At 36.0% G+C, this 12691-nt stretch overlaps 1 protein-coding gene across 2 annotated transcripts in view; it reads left to right on the top strand.

Annotated features, from left to right (window-relative positions):
* The window catches only part of OTULINL (OTU deubiquitinase with linear linkage specificity like), a 394233-nt gene extending 382457 nt beyond the window's left edge, over positions 1–11776 (top strand). For both annotated transcript variants that reach the window (XM_063451850.1, XM_063451851.1), the window contains 7 exons: positions 2465–2606; positions 2698–2735; positions 2827–2915; positions 3977–4126; positions 4209–4337; positions 8252–8521; positions 11153–11776. In XM_063451850.1, the coding sequence (XP_063307920.1) occupies positions 2465–2606; positions 2698–2735; positions 2827–2915; positions 3977–4126; positions 4209–4337; positions 8252–8521; positions 11153–11332 (998 nt within the window). In that variant the 3' untranslated portion in view covers positions 11333–11776. The remainder of the gene's footprint in view (positions 1–2464; positions 2607–2697; positions 2736–2826; positions 2916–3976; positions 4127–4208; positions 4338–8251; positions 8522–11152) is intronic.
* Positions 11777–12691: the final 915 nt, after the last annotated feature.

Here is a 12691-nt window from a genome sequence, read left to right as displayed (position 1 = left end):
GGGCACCTCTCTTAAGCCCTCCTACTTATTCAATTTCTTCTTTATCGACCTCCCCCTCTTCGTTATCACTTTTTTTTTCTTCTTTTATTTTTACAGCTCTTCAACTCTCTTTCTTTTTCCCTTTCTTGAGGCTCTTCAGCCCTTTTCCTGCTCTTCACTGATGCTGCCTTCCAAAACATGGTACAATGGCAAACACACGCATACTAACAGACAGCAATGTCAGACACACACAGACAAATCAAGTCAAATTTCTACTCAATAATACACAGTGCAATAATATTACAGGTGTGCCCATGAAAGCATAGTAAGACTACAGTACAGTCTAAAACAGTTTGTTAGACTTCCCTTTATCTTCATGAACTGTGTTCCTGATCATCTTCTCTCTTCTTGCCTACTCCTGGCCACAAATTAGTCTTCCTATTTGTACTCAAAAGCATGCTTCCCTGATCCGTGGATCGCTGACCTAAATTGGAGGTGAAACAAAATGGTGGCGCATTCAGGAAAAAGTTCATAAAGTGAGAAATGCCTGTAGTTGATATTATAGTATGAGAAACATATGGTTAGGAAAGTTAACTTCGTGACCACACACACATTACAATTGTTTAACCACATTTCAACTATATTGGGCTTGATTCAGCATTTTTCCTTCCTGGTGTATGAGCTAGGTGTTGTAATGCCACTTCCCTGCTTTTTAAAAACACAGTGTAACATGCCTAATCTCTTTACATAGAACTTGCATGGTGATTAAGCTTCCTAGCATTACTTACCCTGACTGGAACTGAGGTCTATTATTTCGTTTTTTTGTTGCTCTTTCTTATAAATACATATCTGCCAATGGTGGATATGTGTATGATTTATGTGTGACATCTCACTATCATTTCAGCACCAGAAAGCAGTGTTATGCTACTGTAACATGCTCATCAACCTAGGCTGGATTTACTGGTTAGGTGCCCGTATGCATAGAATTCTAAGGCACCCCAGTGTTACCCTCCCCACCAAAAACAAAGAAAAAAGAAAAGGCAGATAAAGTGACTTTAATAAATGTATTATCTGGACATTGCAGGCATAACTCCCTCCCCTCATCTCACTATGTATATCATTCTCCCTCACGATATATATCCATATTTATATTGAGATATATTGAATATATCTGTATGCATGGCATTATTCCTGATTGTATTGTGTTCGAATCTGTGGGTATATTGAGAGTATGCAGCTGTTTGAATACATGCTGGATCAAAGAGTTCAAAGACAATGTTAGAAGTGGTTAGGGTAAATGCATGTTTAAGGTTAGAGAGGTTAATTTCAGAGTTAAATTGATAATGATTTTAAAAGGATTAAAATCTTGAGAGGAGTTACAGCTGTGGTACAAAGTTTTCTATGAATATTGGGTTTAGGGTGAGATTGGGGTTGTATTTAGTATTAGGGTACATTGTATGTTTAGTTTGTTAAAGGAGTTACACCTAGAATTTAGGTAAAGTTTATTTTATTATTTTCTTGTTTAGCCTTTGAGTGCTTAAAGGGACAATATAGACATCCATACCACTTCATCTCAACAAAGTGGTCTGGGTCCCTCTCGCTTTAACCCTACAATATAAAACACTGCCATTCTGCAGAAACAATGTTTACATTGTAACGAAATACAATGACTCTAGTTGCTGTCATACTGACATATTGAAAGGTACTAGAGACACTTCTGCAGGAAAAGCTGAGTGTAAGCTGAGTCAGATGGTCTCCTAGATTGGTGCAGCACGATGATTTGCATGTGCACTAGCTTTCTGATGCTTCCCTAAGGGAAAGCATTGAATTGAATAAAATCATTAAGATTAATGAGGTGGAGCCAGCCATGGAGAAAAAAAGGTTAAAACAAAAAAAAAAAAAGTAAACTACCTTTGTAATCTTTTCACAGGGGGGTCACTTAAATGGAGTCTGTATTCCTAATGCTATAGTGTTCCTTTAACAAATAAAAGTTTTTTTTTAGGTTTTGGGACATTACATTTTGGTTATTAAAAAAGATGTTCAGGGAATGTGGAATAGAAAGGGTTATGTGCAAAGTACTCACTCTATAGCCCAGTTACCATGGGCTATAGTGGAAGTGCAGGAGCTGTTATACAGTGTGTATCACTCAGTGCTGCCCCTGCTCTTCCTGTAAGGTGTTTCCTGTGTGAGTTGCTGTTAATGGGCGGATAGGAAGAGGTCCCTTCCGTTTCCTGTCCAGTCTTGCACATAGACACTAGAGGAACTGTGAAAGCATTGAGTTTGCAGACTATATAAAAGTTCATGTAGCTCTGTTCCAAAAAGACACATTATAAGTTCTGAAAACGCTCCTCTATCTCCTCTAGAGCACATGTGTCGGTAGGCAGGTGCCTACTCTGCCTAATTGGAAATTTGGCCCCGTCGTCAACCCACTTACCCTTTTAGATTGATCAATTAATAACCAAAACATTTGTATGATTTCTTTTAGAGACCAACACAGACCAGAAGAAGCTGCCTTCTCTTCAAGCAAATATGAGCATGATGTGGAACGTAGTAACACAGTTCCTCGCTGTTGCTGTGGCTGTCTTGTTTATGATGTGGCAAACTGCCAAAGCCCTAATGTCAAAATGGTATGTAATCAGTTTGCATGATACATCTGTACAATTTCCATTTGCTTGGGTTTCACAATCCATTTCAGTAATTTCTAGGATGTCTTTGCAGGTGTTCTGTCTCATGCCAAGGGCTACTCCATATGAAAAGTGAGTATTTCGTGAGATTGTGTATTTTATAGTTTCCATTGCAAATGAAACATTTATAAAGAATCAAAAACTTTTTTCCATTTCTATTCAGGAAACCCCAGTGTAAATGGGGAAGTTGATGTCCTAGTTTATTCTAAAAAGTGGAAAGGGGAAGAACTCCATGTCAGGCAAATGAGGAAGGTAAACAGATTATTTATAATTGCCTTTTTGGAAGACAGAAATACCTAAAATCTGCATAGATATGTGCATTATACGTATAGCATATTGTCTTCTGCGCTGGAGTGATGAATGGGAACATTCTCTGGCTCGTAGTGTTTCATTTTGTGTTATGTTATATTTGATTAAATGAAGAAACCAACGGGCGTACAATTCAAATATGAGTTGGGCTTTTCACCTACTGTACTATTACCCTGCGTGACAGTTTAAATAAATGGAAATATTATGCATTAATGATTGATAAGGAGTACTTCTGACTTTTCATATTTGTTTAAAGCAGTACTGTCACCCCCAACCCCGCAAAATGAGTATTTCATAAAGATTAAATATTTATGAATTACTCATATTGACTGAGACAGAGTATCCAGGTTAATGGATATTATTACTGTTGGTACAATATCAAATGCATTCATCTTAACACTCACCACAGTCCAAGCAGGGACCAGACAAATATCGAGGCAAACTAAGAAAGACATGGGCTAGGTAGCAGACATGGGAGATGACTGATAAAAGACACAAAAGGAGGCTAGAAATATATAGAAATGGTGATGTAGCCCTCTGAGACACACAAGTAGGGGCTTTTAAAAGAGGGATCTGGGCTACTAGGTTTTTAAGGACATATCACTTATACAAATTGATGATCAATATATGGAAAGTGCTACACTGTAGTATGTACAAGTCAAATTCTTCAGGTAGTAGATCGGGTGATAAATCAATTAAATTTATGGCAACATGTATCTTCTATACACTACGCAACTACTTTATGTTCTGCTGATCAACATGATAAAATTACACCCCCCACAAATGGTTTATATGGCTACCCTCAGTGCAGTAGTATACTGTTTAGATACATGAGTACAGGTGAGGGCTATTGAAGGTCACAGAGATGGACGTCACAGAGATTAATTCAGTGGCACAAGGTGGAAGCACCAGTACAATGAGAAAAACAGACACCAACATTTGATTTCAGTAAGAAATGCATGAAATATTAGTATTAACGTAGTTATTAATTGATGTATTTTTAGGGTTATGAACAAATATACAACAAGCATCACATCAAATATCTGCGTCCTGTGAAAGATGACAATTATTCTCCATTTAGAGCTATATTGTTTCAAGTTTTCAGCCAAGGAATTCCTTTCCCTGGATGGATGAAAGAGAAAGATATCTTAAAGGTGAATCGTAAACGTTAAAATATGACTTAAAAACTCACATTTTGTAGATATTAATTGATTTCTATTGTCTTCTATTTTACAGCTTCCTGAAAAACTTCTCTATTCCCAAGGATGCAACTGGATTCAGCAGTTCAGCTTTGGACCTGAAAAATATGCAGGCCCAAAAGTATATGGAAAACTGCGCAAGTGCCTAGAGGTCTTCAAGAGTCAGGTGCAAAGTTATAATTACTAACTTACTATAATAATAATAAGTATGAAATCATGGTAGAAGGTGATACAGCTAGTACTTCTGAGTTTGGGGTTCAATAATCACAGAACTTTGCAGCCTAACTTGTACATATTGAAGTGGGGACAAACAAGTGCAGTTGATCCCCTAAACATTGGTTTGTTTTCAGCATTTAGAGTAGTATTCTCTGCTAACCCCAGTTAAGGGCTAAGTGAACTTTATACCAATTTTGCCCTAAATAAATAAGATAAAATATAACCTGTTAAATGAACTATAAACACTTGTCATATTAAATAACATTTCATACACAATGTGTGCATAGCCAAAAAGATGTGGAAATACTTTTTTTTTTTATGCATATGTTAAAAAATTGCAGAATTGCATTCACATCATACCACAACAAGGTATAGTTTAGAGGGCTGCCTTATAAGATGGCAGACCAGAAGTTCGCAACCTTACGCACTCCATATCTCATGGACTACATTTCATATAATGTTCTTACAGCCATAAAGCTTGCAAAACATCTGGAGTGCCAAAGATTGCCTACCCATGTCATGGAATAATCCTAAAAGTAACTGCCATCATATTTAACATTTGAGGAATGTTGGTTAAATGACTGACACTAGTATTTATGCAAATTAATCAATGATAATGATTCAATGTAACACCTCTGTAATACTTTGAATACTGCTATGTAGGTAGTCGGATAACCCATGAGGAAGAATTACTAACTGTAGTAGTACATGTTGACTTGCACAGGATCATTTTAACACAACAATATAGGTGCTAAATAATAAAAAATTATACATTAACTCAGAATAATAAATTATAAAACATTGACATTGCACAGCTGAAGAGCCCCAATCTCACTGTCATTTCTGTTCAAGGTGATTGTTACTCACCTTCAATAAACTAAGAAATTTTGGCTTCCAGGCCAACAAGGCCCATAATATTAGTCTTAGAGGAAAACAGCAACTGGATTCTTTAGATCCGTCTTTTAACATGGATGATATAGTTGTTTGACCTGTTGTAGGGAATATAAGATAAAATGTGTTCTTTTCCTTCTCCTGTGGAAACATAGGTAGATTTTTGCTATTAACAAATTATATATGCAGCTTTTTTGCTAAAGTCTTCATTGTAAGCACAGGTGTGTAACAAGAACAATGATAGTTGGTAAACATTTTCTCAAATTTTTTTCTATTAGCATTGATTAAATTTCTCTTCCTTTTGTGTACTGTGAAATGAAGTACTTTGTTAATTGGCATATATATTAACGAGACTGTTGTTGGTTTACTGCCTCAAGGGACAACTTGAATTATATTGTATACTTACTCAGATGTTTACTGCAGTGAGCCAAGATGACCTTCCCAACTCCTACTCCAACTATTAACAGTGATTTCTCTGCATATTGCAAAATACAACTAAAGCATTAATGAGACTGAAAACACAATTACAGTTAACACAGTAGTATATAACTCTGCCACAGAAAAAATTAGAAAAAATAAATCATTACAATGCATACAAATATGTAATTGTTAAAAATAGCTTCTGATCTAAGAACCATTTTTTATCCCTCTGTCAGGGCAAATATAAAGTAAATGTTACTCTAAATATTACTTTATATTTGTCTTAATATCCTTTTCTGAAATCCACAATTAAACTTTATTTAAATGACTGTAATATCAGAAAGAATTGATGTCAATGCAATATGAAATAGGATGGGAATTTCCTCATTCTGATACATATCTGATCACTATATTGTAAGATAATATTCCAGTATGTTCTTTTGTAAATTGCACTATTTTATGTAGTGAAACCACAAAGTATATTTGCATATCTTACTGTAACTGAACTGTAATTTTTAACTCTATTTGAACCAATTCGGGATGCCACCATCACAGCAATTACAATATCATCTCATAGCGTGCTTACCCCCAGTCTTGATAATCATAGCAGATGACACAATGGCACTAGAAAAGGAGCAGAGGTGGGCTACAAAATTAATAAAAGTAATGGAACATTTTAGTTATGAAGAAAGGTTAACAAATAAACCTCTTTGGTTTAGAAAACCGGCACCTAAGAGGGTATATGATAGCATTATACAAATATATTTGGGGCCAATAGAAACCATTGTCTCTAAAGCTGTTCATAGGACATAGCATTTAGACTGGAAGCAAGAAGATTTAGTCTAAGACGAAGGATAGAGTTTGTTACTGTAAAAACAATACAGATGTGGAATTCTCTGCATGAAGTGGTGGTTTAATCCAGGGGTGGATTCAGAACTAAATCTCAGGAGGGGCACTTGGAGATTACAGCGACAATCCTGGCACAATAACCAATACAACTCTCTGTAGTAGTTATGGTTTCAGAAGTGCCCTGGCACCCTCCCAGAGTAAGTAGTCAAACCGTTTAAAAACAGTTTGACAACTTACCTGGGTTCTACAAGGATAGGGGCTGTAGTAGGGGATAGGGCCTGTTGTAGGTGGTAGGGGCAGTAATGTGTGTGTGTGGGGGGGAAGGGGTAGGATATACAGGGATATCATTTTAAAATTGTTGGGGTAATAGCTTCTTCATCCAAGGACATATCTGACTGACATTCGGGGTTCAAGAAGGATTATTTTGTCTAGCTTGTTGCAAAATTGGAAAGCACTTCAAACTGTTTTTTTTTTTTTGTCTTTTTTTGGAATCCACAGCAACAAACTATATGAGAAAGGCTGAACATGATGGATGCAAGTGTCTTTTCAGCCTGTGTAACTATGTTACATACAGGCAGCTTTTACTATTAACATATACAAAAACAAAACAATAAAACAAGCTATAGATGGCGCTAAATAAATTAATTTTTCACCTTATAAAAACGTTTTGTATTAGCGGCACCTTATTAGTGTATTAGCACTCCAACACTCAATTCTAAAAAAATAAATATAAAGGGCGCTGTGCCTTTAAAGATTCTGCTAAAAAAAAAAATTCCTGTGTATTGCAATCAACCCCAGCAAGAAAAACAATTCAATGCAACAAAGTGCTTGTGCTCAGAATAAAACTATAGTTCCTCGTGCAGGAAACCAGTATTTTGTGCAATATTTCTGTGCAAAGACACGGCAAGATATATGTGCAAATATTGCACCATTCCACATTAAAGTGCATAAATATTAAAAGTGCATTATACGCTTTGTGTTAGTCAATACTTAAAACCAATGTGCAAGATACATTTGCTACTTCACTCACAAATTTTGTTCATAGAGAGTTGATTTACCACATGAAAAAAATACATAAAAAAGAAAATAATACAATATTGTAAACACAATTATATATAGTTAAAAAGAGGTAGATCATCACACTCACAAAGAGCAGGTAAAGAGACTGCTCAGACTATTTGCACTTTTTCACTGTATGTCAGTGCACCCAGGAATAACTTCCGTGATAGATTAGATGGACGGCCAAGAATAAAGATATAACAACCTTATTCCACTCAAATAAGAGTCCGATGTGGAGAAAAATCACTAATAATTGCACATTTGAACTGTGTATGACAAAGTATATTCCTTTCAGCTCCCTCATAATTTAATATTTTACTCTGGCCTTACTCATGAATGCTGTCAGCCAGTAATGACTTGTCTCGAGGGGCAGTTAAAGCAAGTTTAAAAAAAAAAAAAAAAAAATTTACAGCTATTTTAATATTTAATGTAAGTCCAAAACAATACAAGGTGGGGTTTCCAGAGAGGCAGTGTAGAGTCACATTCCATAGGTGGAGTTTGGTGCTCCACCATCTTCATACTTCACCAGCCGCCTTTGCTACCAACCCCAGTTAAAACAGATAACAACAGATTAGCCAATTATAGTCACTTCAACAAGATACATTTAAATAGAACTGGCTAATTACAGTGTTTCTATTTTTTCAGTGGATGGAAATGTCCAGTTGCAAAGATCAAAGTGAAAGACAAAAAATGTGTAAAACTATTTTCTCAGATGAAGCCAAGGAGAATACATTATATGAAGCAGTTAAATTCATAATGTTGTACCTGGTGATTGAAGCTTACGAAAATATGAAGCTGGAACAGGATATTCCAAGCTTTTATACATACCTGTTTTCCAGAGAATCATCAGCCGATCCCCTAAGTTTCATGATGAACCATCTAAATTCTGTGGGAGACACTACAGGATTAGAACAGGTATCATATCTCAGATGGTTTGTTAAAACCAGTGGCTGAGCTTTATCAAACATGCATGTTCCGGAAAATGGTGCAAAGTATTAAAAGAGGGGCACTCACAGTGGAAACCAGGGGGACCACAGGAGAATCAAACAATTGTCCACTTTGACATCCTTGCATCACTTTTCAGAACAAGTCCTTTGTTAAATCTCCACAAATAGGAGTGTGTAAAATGCTGTTGTATTCACTTTCACATTTGCAATGTCTAACCCCTTAAGGACACATGACATGTGTGACATGTCATGATTCCCTTTTATTCCAGAAGTTTGGTCCTGTTGGTCCTGTTGTTTTTTGGGGGTGTTTGGGTGCCTTTCCCCCACTTTTTATACAATCCATCAAAATAATTAGTCTTACCCACCCTTTTTATTCCTCTTACAAATTTGTTAATCCTTTTTCCTGATGAGCCAACAACTGATTACAATTACAAGATAACATGACAAAAGATCTATATATTCTATGGAAAATTCAAAATTTAAGGACTTTTAATTTAAGGACTTTTTCGGGCAATAATCATAAAGAAAAAAATTGCCGGCCTGTAATGAAAAATCCGCCATTCTGGCAGTGGTGGAAAATGTGTTGAAAAGAAATGGCTCATTTATTATTACCCATGCCGTTTGTCACGGTAGATTTTGCTGAGCTTCATGTTGCAAATGTCTAAATCTAATCGCAGTCACTGCATGTTTCATGAATCGCTGCGCAATCTAAAAGATCTTAAAGATGAGCTGTCATTTTTCATGATTTCAGTAATATTATGTTTTATTTAAATCTCGTATGTTTACCAAATATAAGTTTGTGAGGAATGAAAAAACTAAATTACAGGTAGATATCCACACAGATGAATTAATCTCTACCCTGGAATGGAGCAGTTCAATTTTTCCTCCCAGTCAGATGTTCTTACAAAAAGCAGCCTTTACTGATGCTCTCAGCCTATCACTAGTCGCTTATTGCAACTAACAGTGCGTACTATTGCTCGGAGTGGGCAGTTATACATAGGCATGCCTTCCTGTACTGTGTGTTGGCAGAGGAGGTGTCAGAAAGCATTGCAGCTGGGTGCCTAATGGGACAACTTTGAGGTGCAACCATTTACAAAATGGTTATAATACTATTAGATTGCGCTCATTGACTCCAGCCTTCAAAACATATCATCTGAGAGTTCCATTAACATACTTTCAAAAGAAAACAAAACAAAGCATTCTATAAAAAAAAGTTAATTCAAGTTATAGAAGATTTTCAGAATTTGAATAAATTGTATCGTTTCCAAACACTTTAAACTACATTAAAGGGAAACTATAGTGCCAGGAGAATAAAAATTATTCAATGCTTTCCTATGGGGATTCTGGTGCCGCTCAAAGTCCTCATGCATAGTGGTAAACAGCCACTAAAGGAGGAGTTAACCCTAGCAGGTAATTATTGCAGTTTATTAAAAACTGCAATAATTACATGCTCAGGGTTAAGCATGATGGGACACTGCACCCAGGCCACTTCAATGAGCGGAAGTGGTCTTGGCGCCTATAGTGTCCCTTTAACTGATGCTGCATTCAGTGTATGATGTGTAAACATACTCATACCCTTACTGGAAAAATTCCTTAAACACGCTAAAATCTATTTAAAAACAACAAACAACTGACATGCTTAAAATGATATACAAATATTACTGGATTTTCAGTCTACATGTTTCATGAGCTACACTTTATCAGTCAGCAATGGTTATTCACCTGTTTCCTAATTTGCAGGAAAACAACGACATTTGGCAGAAACTTAGTTTTCAAGGACCGTCGAACTGAACAAAAAAAAAATCTTACATTATCCAGCCATTTGAAAAATGCCCAAGTCCCCTTGTTTTTTTTCTAATGGGTACATAACCACATTGACAGTGTTTGGTTGTAATGCGAAGTATGTAGATCCCATGAAATGCTCATTTCAAATAGTTTGCTTGTTATGGGGATGAGAATATGTTTCATCTGACTAAGCCTGTTAATAAGCATTAAAGGACCACTAAAGTCACCCAGACTACTTCATCTCCAGTGGTCCTGTCATTTTAACAATACAATGCAAAACATTGCAGTTAGTAGAACTTCAATGTTTACACTGCATGATAAAACACACCTCTAGTGGCTGTCTTTCTGACAGCCACTAGAGGTGATTCCTCCTCCAGAACCGAGTGGAACTCCATCCTGGAATTAAATGCTGCTGATAGCAAGACATTTGTCCACGCATGCCTAATTCCAATTCATTGCTTTCCTATGACACCGCAGCTTAGATGCTGCAACAGAGGAGTCCTGATGCTGGGAAGGAGGTCATATTCATGCTTTAACTTAAATTTTACAGAGGAAAGGAGGGTGAACAGTGCTGACAAACTGAAAGAGAAGCTAGAGTCTCAAAATTATTATTTCTGGGACTATATGTTCCCTTTAATACATTTCATAGTGGGTTTTTTTTATCAGATAATATGTTTTGCCTAACCTTACTTAATGGCACAAAAATGACGTGGCAAGCAGTGGCACTTGGTCCTTTTATCCCCCAAAAAATGTGAAATATATATGTGAAAACAAAAGTAAACTATCTACTGATTTTTATATACCTTGTTTCTAGATTGAACTGTTTTTGCTTGGATATTCACTCGAAGTTAGAATAAAGGTGTTTCGACTGAGTAAAGTGAACACAGAAAACTTTGAAATCTTGTATCCTGACTCCTGTAAATGGGATTGGCATGAAATCTGTCTTGTGACTGAAGATGATCGACACTATAACATACCAGTCACCAGCAAATAAATGATCAAGGAGGAAAAAGCAAAAGACGTTTCTACAGCTCTAAAACTATAAATATAAAAGAATATTATAAAATATAAAGAACTGGAAAACACTGGAGTAACTGTTATTGTTATGTCTGCCACCTTACCCGTGGGCTGTACAGGACATAACATTAGCATTACACAATTGTATATACATACAATTGCAACATATTTCTAGACAGACATTTCTACACATATAGCCTGGATATTTCCCTTTATTTCTTACCAGACTACAAGGTACTAGAACTAGACTGGAGCTTTAATAATGCAAGCATCATGTGTCCTAAAGTGTTTCTACATAGACAACTAGCTAATATTACACTCAATGCTAGATATAGGGAAGCTATGCCTTAAAGGAACACTATAGTCACCTAAATTACTTTAGCTAAATAAAGCAGTTTTAGTGTATAGATCATTCCCCTGCAATTTCACTGCTCAATTCACTGTCATTTAGGAGTTAAATCACTTTGTTTCTGTTTTATGCAGCCCTAGCCACACCTCCCCTGGCTATGATTGACAGAGCCTGCATGAAAAAAAACTGGTTTCACTTTCAAACAAATATAATTTACCTTAAATAATTGTATCTCAATCTCTAAGTTGAACTTTAATCACATACAGGAGGCTCTTGCAGGGTCTAGCAATCTATTGACATAGCAGGGGATAAGAAAATCTTAATTAAACAGAACTTGCAATAAAGAAAGCCTAAATAGGGCTCTCTTTACAGGAAGGGTTTATGGAAGGCTGTGCAAGTCACATGCAGGGAGTTGTGACTAGGGTTCATAAACAAAGGGATTTAACTCCTAAATGGCAGAGGATTGAGCAGTGAGGTTGCAGGGGCATGTTCTATACACCAAAACTGCTTCATTAAGCTAAAGTTGTTCAGGTGACTATAGTGTCCCTTTAATATAACTCGCCGTCCTATAAAATAGTCCAAAATACATTTGAATGTGTTTGGAAATACTATTAGACTTACTCATTAAAGTGTATGTTTACATGCAGGTATTGGAAGGTATTTGGAAAAAAAAAGACAAGTAAACAAATATTACAGAATTGATGTTCATGCTCTCATATCGGTGGATTCAACATAAAAAAATTTCTGGCTCACTTGAAAAAAATGTGCAGATCAGAAATGAATGACTGGTATAATCAGGAACAATAAATGTGTATAAAAATGCACGTCTCATAATGCTATAAATGCATAGACTTACTTTATGTTAGCCATTTTAGTTGACCATATGCTTGGTCTGAGCTTAAAATGTTATGAAATAATTTTGCACAAATTTTACATGTGTGTTTTTAGGCAAATATAAATGTTTTAGCATTGTCATATGTAAAGACA

This window comes from Pelobates fuscus, chromosome 4 (assembly GCF_036172605.1).
Source record: "Pelobates fuscus isolate aPelFus1 chromosome 4, aPelFus1.pri, whole genome shotgun sequence".
In the NCBI taxonomy this organism is placed as follows: Eukaryota; Metazoa; Chordata; class Amphibia; order Anura; family Pelobatidae; genus Pelobates; species Pelobates fuscus.
Note: the sequence above shows the minus strand (reverse complement) of the source record. Positions and strands in the feature narration are given on the sequence as shown.